The sequence below is a fragment of the Strigops habroptila genome, chromosome 3 (assembly GCF_004027225.2).
Source record: "Strigops habroptila isolate Jane chromosome 3, bStrHab1.2.pri, whole genome shotgun sequence".
Taxonomy (NCBI): Eukaryota; Metazoa; Chordata; class Aves; order Psittaciformes; family Psittacidae; genus Strigops; species Strigops habroptila.
The window spans coordinates 14,420,013-14,441,159 of record NC_044279.2 but is presented as its reverse complement, the minus strand read 5'-3'; the positions used below and the strand labels follow the sequence as shown (position 1 = coordinate 14,441,159).

Here is a 21,147-nt window from a genome sequence, read left to right as displayed (position 1 = left end):
TACTAGAAGGCAGTTGGTCTTGAGAATATCAGTAGCCGTGGTGAAGACTGAAGTAATTAATCCTGAATTTGTATAATTTGTGTATGGAAATTGTGTTCTTTCCCAAGTTTCACTTTCTGTACAGCTTGGTTTTGTTGGTTACATACAGTTCCTTTTCATCACTCCTCAAGTAATTAATGGGAAAGTTGAAATTTTTATTAAGCTAATTTAAATTAAGTAGTTGTTGGGAAGGTTGGTGAATCTTGAAACAATAACTATTATTTAATGAAATACTCTGTGAATAAAGCTCTGCATTTCGGAGGCAGATGCACAGCTTACACGGTTGTTGCCACAAACGTGAGATGAAATGAATATAAATTAACTGCTTCCTGCAAAGGACTTTTAAAGGCAGAGGCTGCACATGGAAGGGGTGTGTGGTGGGGTGAAAACTGGCAAATGACAGCTGGCGTTGGGGGGTGAGAGGAGATACTTTTTGTATTTAAAAAAAAATTAAGACTGTTTTGTTCTTCAGTTGCAGGAAAATCTGGAGGGAATTACAGCATTTGTAATTAAAGCTGTGAATATGAAGATATGGAAGTGCTTGGTCTTTAATAGAAAGTGCTTTTATTTAGTCACTGGAGATAGAAATAGTTTGGAATATTCTTTAATATTTTTCTTTAAGCATATCTCTTTGTTCTTGAGGTATTCGCCTATTGCAAATTAATCATGGATGAATCCTTCTGCTGCTGGCAAGTTTTTACTTGTGAGGATGCCAGACAAATTTTCATGTTTTGATTCTCTGTGGGAAAATTTTTCTTAGTTATCCTTGAAATATCAAACTAGGGAGCACAGGGCTCGTAATGTAAATACAAAACCTTCCCTGGCGGCAGCAGCAGGTTGCTGTTGCTTCCTCACCCTGCTCTTCGCTGACGGGGGGAGGATGCTGTGCAAGCTCAGAGTAGCACCCACTTGGGTTCTTCAAGTTAAGTGCTGAAAGCTTTAGATGAGGAAAAATTGCTGTGTGTTGAAGGAGAAACTCCAGCTTGTCCAAAGTTCTGGGTCTGTAGTTACATTGCACTGGCTGTGTCGGCAGCGGGGGTACCTGGCTGATCCCACTGCGGAGGCTCTTGGTGCCAGGCCACCAGCAGCCCGGGGTCAGCTGCTGCTGAGCACGGTCCTGCTGACTGGAAAATTCCTCATCCCACAGCACAGCCGCTGCTCTGGCTGGGGAGCACCGGGGCTGGCTCGCTGCGGGGTGAAGGGGATGGGGTAAGGGTGTCCCTGAAAATGGGGGGATAGGACTGCTGAGGATTTATAGCACCTCTCAGCAAAAAGCAGATCCTGTCTCTTGTAATACCTTATAGCTGTGCAGAAGTTCACAGCACCAAGCCCCTTGCTTGCAGCACATTATGATCCAGCCGGCTGGCCAGGCACTCGTCCCCTGGAGAAGGACATAATTTGTAAAGAATGGCCAAATACTTTCTTAAAACAATCTTTTTATGTAACAGTTTCAGGGACAGGACATTTAGCTTTTAAATAATCATAACCAAACGCAAACAGTTGAACTGAATCCTGTCTGTCCTGAAGCCTGTTCTGCTGTTGCAGGGTCAGCAAGGCCTTGCTTTGTGCAGTGCTTAGGAAGTCTCTGGTGTGAACGTGAGCAGTGCTTACACAAGGGCCTGACCTCTAGATGTAGCTGATATGTAAACTTCCTGCTTTTCTGCACGTGCCATTTGCTCCGTGTGATAAAAATAAGCTTTTACCTGGATTGGTGCTTGCAGATCACCTCCAAGCTACAGCCGGGCACAGCCTGCCTCTGCAACAGCTGGCAGCAGTAGGCCTCTCGCTACTTCTCAGTCTTCAGTTGTTTTCCTTACAGCTTCCCATTGAACTTGAAACAAAATAGCCATAAAGTAAACTGCCCAATAACTGAGTCACATGAATTCTTCATAAACCATTATAGAAGCAACCTCATGTCTGTCACAGAGTATTTCACCAAGTCATCTGAGCGATTGTTACATACTCTCCTCTTTACGTGAAGGAGCTGGGACACCTAATGTACCTCATACAGTTGCTGGTGGTTGCTTATTGCTTAAGAAATGGTTTGAGATTTCTTGGTGAAATTTTCTGGTAGGTTATTAGCATTTATTTTACTATTTTTTACATTTTTCAGTGCGCTACTCGGAGTTGATTATGTTTAATTATCATTTAGCTTGATTACATTCACAACAGTGATGAACTGGTGTTCTTGGGAGTGATGAAAAATCATTGTAACTAGTATAGAGAGGAACAATTGCCTCTTCCCTGACTCTTTTTTCTTTTAGCCTATGAAATGCTGTAAAGTTTATTATTTTTCCATTACAGAACGAAGACACGGTTCAATGTGTAAACCTTCCCCTTCTCCAGCTTCTCCAGCCTGCAATTCCAGGACATCCCTAGTACAGATGAAACCGAAATCCTGTATCAGCGGCCATAACCCTGTCAGCAGCAACTCAAAGCCATTCAAAACGCCCAAAGACAATCTACTTACCTCCAGTAGCAAACAGCACACAGTCTTTCCTTCAAAAGTATCACGGGATAAACCATGGTAAGTACCAAAATAATAGTTACCAAAGGTGTTGGTGTTCAGAAAATAAGTATCTTTGTCTATTTCATATTCATCAAAAAAAAATCTGTATTCTCATCTAAGTTTACAGTTTAAGCCTCTACATTTCCTAAGAGAGGAAACTGGGATGTTTTCAAATTAGAAAAAAAAAAAAGATATATATATATATATTTATACACACACATACATGTATGTAGGAAGAGGAGAAAGGACTAGATGTTCCATCAAATGTTTTGCTTTTCAAAAACCTCCATGTGCTATCTTTAAGGTCCATCTTCTGTTACAGTATCTGCCCTTAAAAGTGATGCTTTTAAGGAGTAAGATAATTTTTGTAGCATTCTTAATGGTGGCTTAACTGATGTTCAGGAAAACTTACTGGTAATAGTCATTTATCTTCAACAGCAGCTGCTGTTGGAGTTCATTCGATATTTCGATAATGTTTGATGCCTTATAAGAAGACAGGAAAATTCTGGCTGCAAAAAATCACTGTTTTGGGGGTGTCTTACATCATGTTCTGTGATATATATACATATACAGGCTTTGAGGCTGCCAGGTCCGTCCTCCCGTGACTGTGATGGTAGCAACAGAGTTGCAAAAATACAGAGGAGAGCAGAACTGGGTCACTGTTTTATCCCTTGAGAAACTGGTTATCATTAGTTATCTACGGAAAAGATGCTTTGTGATTAGGTCATTAGGTTGACTTGAGATCTGGGTTCAGTTCCTGGTTCAGCACAGGCTACTGTTATGCCCTAGTCTCCTCAGCCTCAATACTGTGTCTGTAAAGTTGAGATAGTAATACTTCCTTTTTCTTAAGTTTTATCTACTTACTGTGTAAAGATCCTTCCTTCTTCTATGCAGTATTTAGCATAAGAAAGTAAGAAAGTCACTGTTTTAGGTAGGGTTTCTGGACACAACTGTCTGAAAGCAGTAAACTAATGTAATGCAAACTATTCACTCGTGAGACAAAGCATAAACTCAAATTATGTTGAAGTAATAGCTCATGTTTTCTGTTCTGAAACATTCACTGGTTGGGGTTTCAAAGAAAGCAGCTTCTGTGTACCTGTAAAATTTACCTTGCAGTGGAACAAACTTGATCAGAATCTAATCTTCCTACAAATCTGAACCCACCATCTCTAGAAGCATGATGAGCATCACAGGCAATTATGGTATATAATTCTGAAAATATAAAATCTGGATGATTAGATTACACACACACATACACACAGATGAGACAGAGAATATTCCTGTTAAGGTCTACCTTTTTTTGAATAGTAAATTCAAAAAAAATACTATTGACTGAATAGTGACCTTCCAAATGTTGGAGAGGATTTTATACAAGAGAGGACTTTTTTTTTTTTTAGGTGTTACTAAAGAAAAATCAGAAAGGACTTAGATTATTAACACTACTGACTATAAACCTGTTTCTCATCCTAGTGTTACAGACAGCTACTTAGAGATCCACATTTCAGCATACTAACTGAATCTATAAACAATATCTTCCGTTCTGGCAACAGATGGCATTCTGTCAGTCAGTAAAAGCTGGAAGGGAACAAAATAACTGAGCATTTCCACCAATCCCTTTTCCCTTTATTGGGAACATCCCAAACATTTGCTGACGATTATCAAGGTAGATTTAACCATATAAAAATGTTGTACTGCTCTGCTAATATTTTAGCAATTAATATGTCAGTAGTTGTACCTGCAGATTACCCAATTCTTGCAGCTCTGCTGGGAGATAATGCTGTGGTTTTGTTTACCAGTGGGGGAAATGAGGCATACACTAGTGAAAGATACTGTAATCATCACACAACAAATCACAAACAGTGTGAAGTGGAGATCAATGAAATTGTCTTTAAAAAATAAGTGTTAAGTGGCTTAGATTGCATGACTTGTTAGAGGATAAAATCAGTCTGATAATCATCACAGGTTATAGAGAGCTGACAGCTGTTATAGAAGGTGTTTGTTCCTATTCCATTAGTGGATTATCATTTTTATTTAGGATTCTAGAAAATATTCAGCAGGTCTGATTTTCTTAAAGGAGAAATTATTCGTAAAATTAATTCTTTTTTAAGATTTTATCTTCCATTCAGCTTTCTGCATAGATTTTCACCCACTTATCTTCTAGAAAGAAATACTCAATTGGCACAAATACATTTGTCTCAAAAATGCAAATGGGATGCATCATGTATCCAAGCGTGTTGTGGTTTATCATCCTCAGAAGCTTCCAGTTATTCAGTGTTTTTGTCTGTTACGTTTTAGTCTCATACCACAAATATTTACTTGATAAGGATTCTTCCAGACAGTTATCAAATTAGCTTATCACTGGTAATGGTTGCTTTCCAGACCTGGAATAACCATTGTTGCACTTGCCTAATTCTTTCATACAGCATCTCTTTTAAATTTTAGCTGTGACAATTAATAGCAGGGTTTCAGCAATGTCTTCTGCAACAACACGGCCCAGCAGATCTGTTTGCTGTCATGTCTGCCTGCATGTGGACCCAACTCTTCTGTTGTTTAATTCATTATAGCTTTGGTTGAGTCATCTTAAACACTGACCGAGTAGCTCTTTCTCTTCTTGACATCCTGTGTTGTTCCAAGATGTGGTGTAGAGGGTCAGGTTGCTCCTTGGCTAATGCTTTAAAAAGCAGGATCAGAATGATCGGATGAAAGAGATCTGGAACAGTTTCATTTTTGTAGCTGCAGTTTTAATACTTCCCTTCTTGTAGTTGGAATATGAAGGATTATTGTGAATACATCATCCAGGAATATCTGTCAGCTCTGATTTTTCACCCCCCCTTGTATCTCTCTAAGATCGTTGCTATTAATACAGCAGTGCTTAGAGACTGGAGCAGTGCTGGAGCACCGCTGCGCTCTGCACAAGATAAATGTAAACCGTCGTTTTCTGAAGCTTGCAGTAGAGATGCACAAGGGTAGAAAATAGACAGAAAAGAAGGCAAAGAATAAAGATGGTGGGTAGTAATAACAATAATAACGAACAAGCAATCATAATTAATAAGAATAGCTCAGATGTCCTTTCTAAAAGGCATTCCTGTGGCCAGCAACTCTCTCCCTTGCTGCTGACCTGCTCAAAGGATGCTCCTTCACTTTCTGAGTGCCGGTGCAGCTTCTGAGTGCTGCCATGAAGGATTTTGGTGCTGTGATGCTACAGGGTGTTCATTTCCACCCATCCTCAGTGTGAAATTGGGGTAAGGCTGAAGCAAGTCTCCTTGACCTCCCTCCACGAGGATTAGCCGTTGCCTGCCAGAAGGTCAGAAAATGAAGAAAATGAGAGGGAAATAAAGTGTTTTTCATCAACATGTAGAAAACCGACACTCTTTCTGCCAACAGAAATAGAATCACAAAGGTAAACCTATGGGTTATCATTTAAAATTTGTGATATCACTTTTCAAAGGATTTTTTTAATCATCTCTTAGTTTTTATTTCTTTGTGTTAGGAAATACCATTATTCATACTGAGGTTGAGAAAGGGAAGCTAGTTAAGATTTGAGGATATTCCTAATGCAGCATAGAATTGGAAGCAAAATTCAGCAAAGGTAGCTTGGGCAACATACTCTAACACTAAATCACAAATACTTTGTTATGCTATAGAAGCAATCCCAGCAATGTAAAATAGAACAATGGTTTATGTTTTTAAATGTTTGTGAATTTCTTTTCTCACCAAATTTGAAAAGAATTGAATGAGTGGCTGAGATTTTAGAACAAATACAGTTTTGAATGACCAAACCAAAACCCCAGCAAAATTACATAACAGCAAGGAAAAATAATTATTAAAAGCCTGAAGAAAGAAAAACAGGGGTAATAAGGAGCTCAAGGCATGAGGAGTGTTGTGACATACTACAATTACTTTTCTTGTTTGGGAACAACAGTGACATGCAATGGCTTGGAACTAAAAATTTTGCCACAAGATACTTAAGAGGAAAATTCACTCTTGAGAGTTTGTCACAGGTTCTGCTGAAGGAGAGGATAGGAATGGAATGGAAAGGAATGGAATGGAATGGACTAGACTAAAATTATCTCAGTTAGAAGGGACCTACAGTGACCATTTAGTCCAACTGCCTGACCAAGAACATAAGAAAACAGAAAGAAATCAGTTATCTTATAATCGCCTTTGTCTCTTCATTATTTACTTTCCTTCCATCCTGATTCCATCAGCAAATCTCATATTTGTTTCTAAGGACCCGTGAAGTTTTCAGTGGTGTTGGACTTGGTAACAATGGCTAAAACATTCCCCTAGAAAGCACCCTTATTGAATCATAATGCTCTGAAAAACTAGTTTTAAATTTTATGTTGTTTAACAATTGCTTTTAAATTGTTCTTATTTGTGTTTTAGAATGCCTTTTGAAAGTGGAAACATTTTCACAGTTACCTTTGTCAGCTTAACTGGTAACCTCATCAAAAAGCGAAACCAGGTTTCTTTCCCAAGATCAAATTTTCAGCAAAACCATGTGACCTAATTGTTTATCAGTTTAGTTTTGCCATTACTTCTTCCAAGACACCCTGGTTTGGGTTTTCAGTGTGGATGCAGCAGCAGCACTCCACTAGCTTCTCTCAGTTGCCAAGAATTTCAAGGTTCAATGAGATATTAATATGCTGAGACCCACTATCTTGGAGTTCTCTTTTGGAACTCATGGCCACATTATCCAGGTTTGCTTATGTTAAGAAAAATAAATCATGATTTTTCAGCTGGCGCTTTACACTTACTGAGGGAATCAAAAGCCATCTTGATCTGACTGAAGAGCGTTATCAATCTTCCTTTTTAGTATAGATGCAACACTGAACGTTTCTGTCATTTTTGCATTGCCAATGACTATTTTACTGCCCTTTAGGTAGATATTGCTATTATTAGAATTTCTTTTGTAAAAATACAGATTTTTCTCACTTGTCTTTGGCAAACTCCCATTTTTCTAATTTTTACTTAACCATATTGTGCCCTTCCTTGGTTTTTGTTTGTTGCATGTTGTTTCTCTAATTGTCCCTTTCAGCAGTTGTCTTTAATAAATCTAAACAGGCTTTTCATTCAAAAATTCTTTTGGAAATGTAGTAAATAAGATGATGTGCAGCCAGGCAGGTGTTGCCTGTCTTGGGACCCTGACAGCTGTGGTCTCTGGCAAGGAGCTCTGCTTACCTAAACTGCGGCCTGCAGCACACCTCAGCATGTATCTGGGTGTAAGAGTGATTGTGTGTTTAACAAATGGCTCTGGAGTTCTGAGCACATGCAGAATGACTGCAGTGATGTGCAAGAAGCAGATTGTTCTTTGAGTATAGTTTGCTAACGAGTAATTTCTCACTCTATGAATAGCCTTCATTTTACCTTTAAGCATGTACATGAAGTTAAACCTTTAAGACAATACCAAGATTAAAGCATCCCCAAGTTTAAAGAAGTTTTTCTGCGTGGGACGGCTTCCTCTGCTGTCGCCTTTATGCTGGGGATTAAAATTACAGAGGTTAGCTTGGTTCTCTGCAATTAAAAAAGAAAAAGATTGGAATACTGTTAAGGAGACTGTCATGCTTCTGGATGAGGAATGTGTTTTACCTTTTAAACATCACCATTGCATTTGTATTTAGGAAAACTTGTGTTTCTTTTGTTTGCTCGGTGTGGAATGATAGTCTGAAAACTCTCAATTTTGCATGATCCATGTGTGAATTAGCTTACAAGGCAGTCAGTCAACTGTTTGGCCAAAGCAGCTCTTCAGGCAGTGTATGGGAAGAGCTGAATAAGTGAGATATTTTTGTTTGCAGCCTCCAATGAAACCTGGACTTAAAACCTGAGAATTTAGGGGGTTTTAATTAATATTTTTTCTCTGGGTTCAATTCAGTAAGCAGGGGTCTATAATTTATACGTTATATACTAACTCATAGTCACAAGAAATCCTCTTTTGACGTTGTTGAGTAGGTAAAGAGCAGCTGTCATTGATGGATATTTCCTCATGGAGCGGAAATGTTAAAATAATGTTGGAATTTAAAATCACTTGTCTCAATCTTTTTTGCTGCCAAATTGAGAAGGTAATATTTGTTAGTGTCACAAATATGCTGTGGTGGTAGTCAAGTTGGGAGAAGTTAGTTATTGCAAACTTTACTCTGAAAAGGACCAAGCATATAGTCATGTTTAGAAATTTTATTTTGAAGTTCATAAGATTTTATTAAAAATACATTTTTCTAATGCTCAATTCATCAAAGATCTTAATACTTTTAAAGGGACCACTGCTAAGATTTCTATGCTTAAAATCTCTTTTCTCCTTGTTTCCAGAACTTGTATGTCATTCAGACACATCTGAGCAAATAAATTATTTTTGTTTTTGTTTAGAAATATTAATACTGTTAGCAAACAACTTCGTTATCGCAGAATCACAGAATAGTATGGGCTGGAAGGGACCTTAAAGATTATCCAGTTCCAACCCCCCTGCCACAGGCAGGGACACCTTCCACTAGACCAGGTTGCTCAAAGCCCCATTCAACCTGGCCTTGAACACTGCCAGAGATGGGACATCTACAACCTTTGTGGTAAACCTGTTCCAGTTCCTCACTACCCATAGGAAGAAATTCTTTACCATAACATCTAATCTAAATCTCCAGTTTAAAGCCATTCCCCCTTGTAAAAAGACCCTCTCCAGCTTTCTTATAGGCCCCCATTAGGTACTGGAAGGCTGCTGTAAGGTCTCCTCAGAGCCTTCTCTTCTCCAAACTGAACAACCCCAACTCTCTCAGCCCTCTGATCCATCTTCATGACCCTCCTCTGGACTCGCTCCAACAGGTCCACGTCCCTCTTGTGTTGGGGGCCCCAGAGCTGAACACAGCACTGCAGGTGGGGTCTCACCAGAGTAGAGGGGCAGAATCACCTGAACCTGCTGCTGGTCACGCTCCTTTTGATGCAGCCCAGGATACGGTTTTCTGGCCTGCAAGCACATGTTGCTCACATCCTGGTGAGTTTAGTGCAGCACACACATATCTGTGTTTGTGTTGAAGGCATGAGACCATATATGTAAGAGGGTATGTTTTGCATAGTGCCAAGGACTTATTTTGTTTATGAATCGTAGGGGGTTGGATCTTAAAAAGAAAATAAACCAAAGGTTCATTTTCATAATTCTCTTCAAAGCCAGATGCCTGGCTTTATAAACATTTGATTGAACAAAAATGGTCAATAGTGGTACTAAGTATTTCATTTTAGTCTGGTCTTAAGATATTGTGTCCTTTGCATCAAAATGTTTGTATCTGTGGAAGGGGATAAAGTAACTGTAAATCTTTGGTACAGAAAATACAACTTGAAGATTTTTCTTTGGTTTTGCAGCGTTCCTGTTCCAGTAGTCAGTCTAGAGAAAATTCCTAACCTAGTGAAGGCAGATGGTGCCAATGTTAAAATGAATTCTGCAACCACTACCACCATCACCTCGTCCTCAGCCTCTTCATCCACCATACCTGCTCCAACTTTGGTTAAATCTGGTTTGACATCCAAGTCAGTGCCACCGTCACCAGAAAAGATTCTGAACGGCAAAGGAATTGTAGCTCCATCAATAGACAAGAAACACCAAAATGGCACTAAAAGCAGTAACAAGCCTTACAAAAGACTTTCAGGTGAGTGATGTTGTACTTCATCTTTTGAGGTTATCTGTCTGTCTTCATTACTATTTCAATAGCTCAGATTTCTATAGCTGTAAAATGCAGTAGCCTGGTTTTGGTTTGATTTTTTCAACTGTAAGATGCCAGTTTGCATTATATGAAGAGGAAAGCTTCCACATTCTTAGCGTGTGTAAAACATTTTCAAATACACATTATGTTAAGCTTGAAATTAGAGTGTTTAATGTGTTTCTCAACTGACCAACAGGCCAAATATAAGTTTTTAAGGAAGTAAATTTAGTAAAACAGAAAGGCAGAAGCCATTATGTGATCTGGGTCTCTTTACAATAAAAGAAGATGTGCCTTGGTTGGGTGATGTCAGCATAGTCACGATCAAGTTGAACAGTTGAGGTTTTTAGATTATCCACCAAGTCATGATTTTTTAAAGGATCTTCTTTCTTGGTTTGAAAGACTAGAAAATTCTAAAAAGACATGGGAAATGCTGAGGAAGTCTTAAAAGTCATAATTCCCCTCCACCCTTCTGCCCCTGCGGTTCCCACATGAGTGAAGACATTTGTAGTGTGGGGATCTTTTCTCAGGAAGATAGGATGGTGGGATTGAGGGATTAAATGTGGAAATGCCCTGGATGGCTTTAGGCAGGGCAGTATGGAAGATTTAGGTCCCTGTGCAAATCTGCCACTGAAGCACAGAATGCCCCATCATTGGGAGGGCAGAGGCTCTGTTAGAAAGTGTGATGCCATTCATTGGGAGGAAGAATTATTTTCCGTGGTGCTCCCCAGAGGTGGCCCATGGCAGCTGTTGGGCAGCGAGTAGAGAATTTCCCCCCAAAGCTGAGGACATATTTTGTGGTGAATGAAAGGAAACAAAGCGTTTTGAGGGACTTTGTGTGTGTGTGTTAAGCAAAAGTAACTGACTCAAGTTTACGGCTTCAGAAGCTGTGCAGGGTCTATTCATCAGCTGGCAGTACTTTGTGATTTGGGCAGGAGCTTCTTGTGTGCACTGAAAGGCTAATTTTGCTAATGGCAGCATGATCCCCATCAGCTCGTCAGCTTGGCAGAAAGTTAGTTCACAGGATTCCTAAATGTGTAGTATTTACGAAGCAAGTATAAGGTGTACAAGATAAATGCTGTCATTTCCAGTTAATGAGTGTGCCCTGGTTTTTTGAGTATCAGGTTTATTTTTTTCATCTTTCAGATTTGGCAGCCAGCCTATGGTACTGCTACCTTGGCTGGATTCCAGAGCAGTGCGAGGTATTTGCTAGGGCTGTGTGGGGTGTGGAACAACGCCATTGCCTTAAAGGGTTCAGTACACTGATTGCTTTCTTAACTAGTTAAAGGTGCCATATAAGAAAACAGTTGTTCATGTATAGCCTTCCACAAAACGAAAAAATACTATGAGAAAGTAGCTGATTAGGCTTTTAAACCTTACATTTCACTTACTAAGATCCAATTTGTTACTCTAATAAAACCTCTCTATGGTTAATTTAAAATATTGCTTTCTCTTAACCTATTATTTCCTTTCATGGTTTAGATACTCAGTTTAGCTAATCAATTCTGAATTCCTACTTGAGCAATAGAAGCTGATGCTGTTTGAGATACTTGTTTTCCCCATGTCACCACATACTGCTGCAGGGCTGTAGGTGATATTCATGCCTTTTTTGTACAAGTGCTTGCTGAACTGTGTTCATAGAGGAGAATCATTTCTATAGGGCCTCCCTTCAGCTTGTTGGCTTTTCCCATGGAGGTGACTCCGTCTCAGTCCTGTCTAAGCTGTCATGTGCAATGTCTCCTAGGCTAGGGAGTGTTTCACTGGTGGAAATTTCTGCACAGGACTGCTAAAGTGGTCCAATAGTTGACTTTTATATGGTTAACAAGTCCACAGAATTGATAGTTTTTTTACAGCTCCTCTGTCATGATCAGATTTGGAATCTGTTCAGGCTTCTATTGCCTCATGTATTGATGCAGCAACAGAATAATTTAGCGATGATGCAAACAGAAGTCCTGAAAGCACTATAGATGAATTGCCTGTAGATTGTGTGTCACTATGATGGATTACTCTCCATTATAATACAGGACTGTGCAAAGGCTGAGAAAAAGATCTTGGAAGGTCAATGAGATGATTACTTTAAATATCCTGTAAATTTCATTCAGTTCTCATTGAAAGAAGGAGGCAGTGGCTAGGGGATATAGGTTTCTCTCAGCCTCCTGCTGTGAAATGGTCCAGGTGTTAATTTTTGTAAGCCTTTTAATAGGTTTGGCCAGTTTATATCTGTTTTCTTTCCTTTTTAGCATCCTTCACTCTCACACTCACACCATTTCCCTGACTGTGGCTGAAGTTTGGGGTTTTTTTCTTTGCTGAGAACTGGCGGTTGGTTGGGTGATAAATGGACCCGTCCCTCTTTTCAGGAGCGCTGTTGTTGGTGAGAGAGAGGAAGCAGCTTGTGGAACCACAAAAGACAGTCTGTAGCTGCCCAGCATAAGTGGATCAGTGTTCCCTAGCAGTAAACTGCAAAAAATATTTTTAATTTCTTTTTTCCCCTCTAAAATCTTCCTTAGTTCTTGTTCTCTTTGAGGTGAAGTTAAAGAATGCAGATGTCCAGTTTACAGCAAGAATATCTGTTGTGTTGCAAACTGCTGGAGTTTGAGGCAGTTCAGTTTGGGCCCTTTCCTTTCGGTGAGGTGATAAAGAATGCTCTACTTTGTCCACCAAACATAGTGTTTGGTGTGCTGTGCGCAGGAGTCTTGGAGTTCTCACACTACACATTCCTAATACAGTGGTAGGCAGAGGCTGCATTTTGTTATTGATAAGAAGGTGAAAATCTTCGTTTCATGTGTTGCCCAAACCAGGCATGTCTGCAGCTGCCAATTAGATGTTCATGGTTTCTCTGGAACAGCCATACACATTTCAGGCAGGAAAAGTGTTTCCCTGTTCAGTATTTTCTGTTCCTCAGGGAAGGTGTGTGATCTTGTTGTTTGGTAGATGGCAGAGGCTTCCACTTTTCCTGACTATAGCTCCCTATGTTGTTTTTACCTTGGAATGTTTTCCTGACAAGTGGCTTTGCTGTGATCAGTCCTGCAAGTCTCGCTTGGGTGGAACACTCTTACTGACAAGTAGCAATCTGGATGGATGCTCCCAAAGGAGCACTTCTGATTTCTGAAGTACATTTCCCTTTTGGTCCAAAACAGTCCTGGCTTGGTGGCTTTCAGAACATGTTCCACAGCCTTACAGTTACCCTCAGGATTTTTCATTTGAGGGCATGTTTATAACCTATATGGTCTATGTGGTGGTTTTTCATTTGCGCTGAAGGTTATTAGATGGGTGATTCAGGAAACTGTGATAAGAAGGAACACTATACACTCAAAACCCAGGAGTAATTAACTCCTTTGGTTCATGAACATGTATTTTCATTCATTAAGTGGAAAATAATGTTTGTTGCATTTAGTCATACACAGCTACTTCTCTGTTTCTGTTGTGCCGTAAAGGCCACAGAAAGTGCAAGTACTTGCGACAGATTTCGGTCCCTTCATCAAAAAACCAGTGCAAACTGTTTTTTCCAGGCTCAGTTTTTGGTAGGTCTCCGCTAATAGGTTGATAACAGAACCATTTCAAGTTTGCTTTGTTGTTTTTAAGTCCACATAGCAGAAACTAGAAACTGCTAGTAACTGTGGCACCTGCATGACAGTTGTTGTCTAACGTAGGCTGCTTGGCCTCATGTTTCTTCTTCCAGCTGTTCTGCTTGCTGTGGTGCTGTCATAACATTGCAGCATAGCTGTGAATTGCCTCTTCCTCTTAGCTCCCATTTGTTTGTTTATAAAGAATTTTTAGATCCTCAAATTAAACGTTGCATTTGAGACAGGGGGTTTATTGTATCTGAATATAACACCTCTGTATAGTTAAGATAGGCTTTGGCAAATAGTTGATATTCCACTATCAAACAAAAGCAAACCAGGCTGCCAATTAAAACATACCATGTCAAGGTATTTAAAGATAATGATAGTTTGTTTTTTTTTTTTTTTTGGTGGCATAAACTACAAAGTCTAAGTCCATAGTTTTGTTACAGCTCTATAGTGCAAACACTAAAATTATATTAACATGACCTAAAGGAGGTGATGCTATCTGTAGGATATAAATACTAAAATATTAATGAAAATGAGACATGCAAATACAGCCTATTAAATATTAGTGAATTTTTAATGTTAATCATAAGTGGAACTGCTGTACATGCCTTTTTTCATAATCTCTGCAAATTATAAACTCCATCTCTCCCTCCACTTAGGGAAATAAGACCTAACACATACACGTTATTTTTACACAGATTTAGGGAACGGATTCAGATAAGTTTTGTTTTCAAAATGCCACTAGTAATCTTGCGTTTACTTTTGAGACACCATGGGTTGTTTTTTAGAGTTCTGAGTATGTCAAAGAAATGTTGGTGAAAGCACTTGTGATATTTATCCTCTGTGTGTCTCAGACAAACTGAGAAGCTGGATTTGCAGACGCTGTATTTCATGGCCTCAGGGGCAGCCAGCATCAGAGGGGGAATTGAATTCACGGGTGTTTGGCTAGGTCCTGTGTTTGAGCCACTCTGCAGAGCACAGCCCAGTAAGCCCACTTATTTCTGACAAGTCTTGTGACTGAAATCCTGCTCTAAATAGTTTGAAACACATAAGGGCAAAAAATACACAACTGTAAGAGCGATGGATGTGGCACTATTGTTGGGTGCTGGGATGGAGATGAATGGTTCAGGTTGAGCCTGGTTGAATTAAGTTTATCAGGCAAAAATTATAGCTACTCTCGTTAAAATTTCTGTAACCTCTTTTTTTTTTTTTCTCTCCTTTTTCTACTCACCTCCCATCAAACAGAAAGAGAATTTGACCCAAATAAACACTGTGGAGTACTGGATCCTGAAACAAAGAAACCTTGCACAAGATCACTCACCTGCAAGGTATTTTTCTTAGAAGATAAAATATCAGATGCTTTGTTATAGTTTAAATTCTACCACAGTAGTTTGAGAGGTCATACCTGCTCCTGTCTTACAGACAATGGGTATGGTATTCAGACGCTGTCTTCAGGTAATTCTTTTGAGTAATTCTGTTTCTTTGAATCAGAGCATCTGCATTATTCCACTGATATTTCTAAAAAGATTTTTTTTCTTGTCATTTTGTTATGCAGAAAGCATTAATGTGTCATGTAGAAGCACAAGTATTAACTTTAAATGCTCCTTTTTTTGGTTCATGTGTGCAACAATGTTGAAGTACAGCCAGGTTTTAGTAAAAAAAAATAACATTTTTGTATTACAAATTACTTGGAGGCTGCCCTTATGATAGTAATAAGTCTGATGTTAAAAAGTAGCAGCAGTGTAAGACATATTATAATGAATATTTGTATGTGTCTATGCTGCCTGTCAGTAGAGGTGATCAGTTAAATTCACTTTAAAAGTGTATTCATGTTTTTTCAATCCAATGAGATCAGTTTTTCATTGTAAGTTAAGAGCTACAGTGATGTTACTTCTTAAGGTTCTAAAGTTATTGGAATTATATTTTCTGTCTTGGAAAAGGGAAGTCAATTATACAAAAATGGTTGCAAGAAGTAATTTTAGCCTTGATGTTGGCATTTCTTAAGAATGACTTCATAAATTCTCAAAGATAATGTGGAATAACAGCTTTATTTCCATAACTGTGGCTAAAGTTGTTTGAAGTAGATTTTATCTTTTAGAGTTGTGGTGTATCGGAAGTATAGAGGACTCATAAACAATGTCATGCACACACAAATGCTTTTTAACCACCCTATTTTTAGACTCATTCACTTAATCATCGACGAGCAGTTCCAGGCCGTAAAAAACAGTTTGACATCCTTCTAGCTGAACACAAAGCTCGATCCAGGGAAAAAGAAGTTGCAAAAGACAAAGAGCATCCACCATCTGCAAGGGAAAGCTATCAGAGCCAGCCCACACCAGCACAAGACTCTCTGTCAGGATGTTCAGTGAACTCTGGGCAAGAATCTAAAGTAACATCTCCTGCAAAATCTAGACCACCAAATTCTGTACTTCCAAGGTAAGCAATTCTCTAGTGTGGAATGTTGCATTCTGAAGGTGTTGTAAGAAATGTCTTGGTCTTTCGTACAGCTCATTTTATAAGCATTCATTACTTCTTTAGACTGTTGCATGATAAAACATATTAATATAAGAGCTTCTGCTAGCAGTAGAAGATAGACCATGCTTATATAAACCTAAATCTGTCCATGATAGCCTGTGGTCTGATTGCGAATAATGTAAGGAGTAATGTCCACCCTAGACTCAGAATCTCAGACTAACTGAATTTTTTGGCTAAAATGGTCAGCAATAATTAGGAAAAGTCACATTCAAGTCATTCTGGCATGTTTGGGAATAAGAGTCTATTTACATGAGTCAGGGTAGGTGTCATTGGGGAATGTCTGCACGTTTATGTAGACTATTTCTCTGCAAATACTTCACCAGTTACATCAGTGGAATGTCTTGTGAAAAAGGGTATAATTTAGTGTAAATGACAATGTAAGCAGCTAGTTCTTAAAGCTGTTGATTTGAAACTGTCTGTAGCATGTCTTTCCTCTTGTCTTTCCTCTTTTTGAAAATTTTTCTTAGAATGGAGAAAAAAAATCTTCAGAAAGACAATGCAAAGACATCCTTTTAGAAAAACTAGTGTGAGGTATTGGATCTAATTGGAATTCTAATTATCCTCTGGTAAACTTCCCATTTGGGGGTTTTTTGGTACTAGCTTTGGCTGGAGCAAATAGAGATAAACTAGTTGGTTTTGTTCATATTTATCATGTTTCACATTTCTTTTCTTGCAGAAACTTTGGTCAAGATCGGGTGCCCATTTGGGGGCTTTTGTACTAAGATAGTCTCTATTTCAAAGAGTTATTTGTTGTATTCGCTATCTCAAGTCTTATAGAGACAGCATTTCCAGTGTTTTCTGTGTGTTCATCAAGCAATAATGAAATTTTATTCATACAGTGGCAGAGGTGGGTCTTACAGGGTATGAATGAAAGGACAACAAAAGAATACCCACAGATAAATTGCTGAGAAATCTGCATAATTCTTGGAGAAGGAATGACCTTACACAGTCCTTACATAGAGAGGAGCACGGAGGGACAGGCAGGTGTTTTTAGTAGGTGTTACAGTGAAAGAAGCAAAAGTGAAATGCAATTGAGTGAGAGTCAGCTGAAGACATTGCAAAAGTAGTAGTAGGTGAGGAGGATTTAAACTGTCATACATTATGTTTGTACAATCTACACTTGCGTTTCTGCTGCAGTGCCCCTGTTCTGTCCTGTCTGGTTTTCCAAGCCCCGTGCCAGAGGAAAGCCTTGCTACCTCTCTGCTGGGAGCCAGCAAGGCTACAGCTCTGCTGTGGGAAGAGGTGGTGTGAGTGCTCCCTGCTCTGCTGAGGCAAAGCTTGCTGTTTCCCTGGTGGTGACTTGGCTTGACCTCGATGACTTTTCCCAAAGGCTAAGGAGCACTCACACGATCTATCCTGTGCAACAGCAACTGCAGCAGTTATTTCCAGCTGATGGGCATTGGTGAGCAATCCCTGCTCAGTTCAGAAGAGGGCACCTGTCCACAGTCTTAGTGACTGCTGTGTCCTGATAGCATTAATTCATGAGATTGAAGAAGATCAGATTTTGCTCAACCCAGACATCTCTTCCAGCCTCAGAGGTCCACATACATACTTGGTTGTACAGACTGTAACTGAGAATCCTTTTCCACCCCCACTTCTAATCTAATTTGTTTCCAAGCTGCTTTTGAAAGGCAAGGCAACATCATGCCCTGTGGTGTGAAGGCATTCCCACTTTGTTCTTATGGATTTTAGACAAAGATAAAGAAAACCTACATGTTGTAAGAGGCAAATTTAAAATTTCAGGCAATACAGAGGTGCTTTTGCTAACATTAACTGGGTGATAATCCGTGATACATTTCTGATAAGACCAAATGTCAGCTATTCTGTATCTTTTACTGTCCTTTTGTATGTGATCATTTCTGGTGTAATTTACTTTGATGCTTGACTCTGGCAGGCAGTTTTGCAGAGCCTTTGAGCACTGATGGCTTAAATGTATATTCTCCTTCTAGACCGTCATCTGCAAATAGCATAAACAGCAACAGTTCTTCAAACCACAGTGGGTACGTACCAGAACTGCCACTGCCTTCCATGGGAGGAGATTTAACAAGCAGATTGTCCAGTGATGAAGGAGAAGCGGATGGAGCTGAAGAATCTGAGAAATTAGACTGTCATTTTTCTGGACACCATCCCAGACCTCTTGGGGTATGTGTCTGTCTCTGGCATGCCTTGCCGTAATTCTTGTGTGGTTAGAGAAGGGAGAAAAAGAAGTAATTTAGTAAAAATGTAAGGAATGAGGACCTTACACTCTGAAAACTGTGTTCTAAAGAAATCAAATACATTTAACAGAAAATTGTATGGATGGGATAAGGTAGGAGGAAAAGACTGGTTAGTGCATGTGACAAAGAGGTTGTAGAACAAGATGAACATCAGAAAATCACAAGCTCTATAGTTTTAGATTTTCCTCTTAGTAGACTGCAACTCGTGTGCAATTCTGCTCAAGTGAGGAAAGTTGCACTGTTTTCAATGTGACATGACCAGATAATCTCTTTGTAGTCATAGTTCTTATGAAACTGTACCTTGCAATTGGTTACAGCTCTGAAAATCATATGTCAGCGAAGGGCTATTATAGTGCTTCACTAATTTTTGTCATCTGGTTTGAATCAGTAATTAAATATCATTTATGTGAGTGTGTGTGGACTTAGCAGCTATTGCTTCATTCATCTGAAAATGGAAAGTCTAGAGTACGGCATAGCCCGTCTGCTTTGGTGGTGGCTCAAGTATGTGCTTCTCTGGCGGCTGTTTTTGTCTTTCTCTCATGTTGGTGAGAAATTTCATGGTGAGTAGTAAGAGCTGCCTTGTGGCATTATCTCTGCAGTGTGAACTTGTTTACACTGTACAAACCAAGAGGGAATGGGAGAACTCTTGAACTTCTAAGCAGTTGGTTCTCATCAAAACTGAGCCAAGGAATGAAATTAATGATGACTTCCCTTACGTGTTTTCCATATGATATGCAGAATAAAACAAACACTGTGATAACTGTAGCATTGTCTGTATTCCATAGAGCAAAGGAGAACTTGTTGTCAGACACCAGGAAACAGTATGAGCTGAACATAAAATGACTGTCAGATGAAATTCTGTATTTGGTTCTTACCCAGAAAAGAAGAATTTTTATAGTCCATATAATACTGTGATATGCAGGAACCTCCTGCTTCCTTGGTACTCTTGTATTCTACTTTGGTTTTGCTAACTGCTTTTCTATGAATTAAAAACTAAAGCCTCACAGCGTGTGTGTCTTCACAAATGAACAGTCTTGTACAGGCATCGTCAGTGAGGCCTGGCTGTCAATGGCCATTCTGGTTTAGGATCCTTGTTCTGTTTCAAGGCAAATCCCACTGACTCACCTGTACTTTGAGATCTCAGCACCTCCCAGCTGAAGCAGTTACTGGTAGTGCAGCTGTTCTTAGTCCACATCAACAGCAAGTCAGAAAAGATGGTGTAAATCGCCTTCAGCACAAGCTTCTGCTAACTTGCTACATGTCATATTGAAGTGCGCTGTTTTCCTTACGAAGTCCCTCTCCCAGCTAGGTGGTAGTAATTGATGGGGAAAAGGCAGTAGCTTCTTATTCTACCTCTTAGTGGTAGCTGATCTGTGTCACTGCGAGGTGAGACTACTTTATCAACTTAGGTGGTGGTTTTAATTAACCTGTTTAACCTTGTCATGAAACAGATGTAAGATAAACAGGGAGTCACTACTCACTGTCCACTAAGCTGAAGGTACTGCAAGCAGATGATGTTCTACTGCATCAGTGGCTTCTGCTCTCAGCCAGAACCTGGGGACTTGGTCCCTGCATGGTGGGGTGTTGTCTTGTTTTCTGAGGATGATTTATAACAGGTTTGTCTCCCACAAACACGTGTTGCGGCAGTTCTCTGTGTAATGTGAAATCAGTAAGACTGAACTGAAGAAGGGTTAGATTCCTGATAATCCCATTTCAGTGGAGTGGAGTAGGACTTTTCAGGAAGTTCTCCAGAGGAAGTACAGCAAATATGCCTGAGCTCTGCAGAATTCTTAAAGTATTTACTATTCCTCCAGATGATTTTCATACACTGTGGAGAGGGTACCCACAGTTCTGTTGTAGCGCAGGTGCCATGCGTAGTTGCGTTTCTACTAACCTGTCACTGGTTTGTTTATTTATTAAGTAGATATTAAAGACACTCTTGTTGCACCTTTTTCCTCTTCAGTTATATTTTTATTCCTGTTATACAATTATGAGATTTGATGTGCACAGAATGGTGAAACTGTCTTTCAGAGGCAGTAGAGTATTAGTAAGCAGAACTGATTCTTAACATTACCTCAGTATTTATATTCTTTTCCTGTTGCACATATGTACCTGATAGTAAACTGACTTGTTAGTGAAATATGAAGTGTACTTAAGCTGAAACATTGTGCATGTATTTCATATATCATGCAATAAGTATTTATGCTGTAGATAGTGAAAAACACCTTACTAAAGGCATTTTATATGCACGTACAAACTACAAGGGTGTTCCTTAATCTGTAAATGATAATTATTTCATAATGTTGATATATATCTTTTAAACAATGTTGAAATATCTTTTCTTTCAGTTTTGTTCGTACGGCAGTCGCTTAATGGGAAGAGGGTACTATGTCTTTGACAGAAGATGGGACCATTTTCGATTCGCACTAAACTCTATGGTAGAAAAACACTTGAACTCACAGATGTGGAAGTAAGTGGGGGTTTTACACTTGGTGGGTAGTTTAACATTTTTAATTCTGTAAAACTTCTAAATTAAACACTCCATGGGAAGCGTTTGTAGATGCCTCTGTATTAAGGCATAGCAGTAATACGAATACAGATTT

General features: G+C 39.3%; 1 protein-coding gene across 8 annotated transcripts in view; it reads left to right on the top strand.

Moving 5' to 3' along the window:
* The window catches only part of ATXN7L1 (ataxin 7 like 1), a 114,172-nt gene that overhangs the window by 78,937 nt on the left and 14,088 nt on the right, over positions 1-21,147 (top strand). For 7 of the 8 annotated variants that reach the window (XM_030478110.2, XM_030478111.1, XM_030478113.1 and 4 more), the window contains 6 exons: positions 2,344-2,566; positions 9,890-10,173; positions 15,039-15,121; positions 15,973-16,229; positions 18,278-18,470; positions 20,893-21,014. In XM_030478110.2, the coding sequence (XP_030333970.1) occupies positions 2,344-2,566; positions 9,890-10,173; positions 15,039-15,121; positions 15,973-16,229; positions 18,278-18,470; positions 20,893-21,014 (1,162 nt within the window). Of the gene's footprint in view, positions 1-2,343; positions 2,567-9,439; positions 9,525-9,889; positions 10,174-15,038; positions 15,122-15,972; positions 16,230-18,277; positions 18,471-20,892; positions 21,015-21,147 lie in introns of those variants that run through there. The other variant, XM_030478118.1, reaches the window with a different exon arrangement.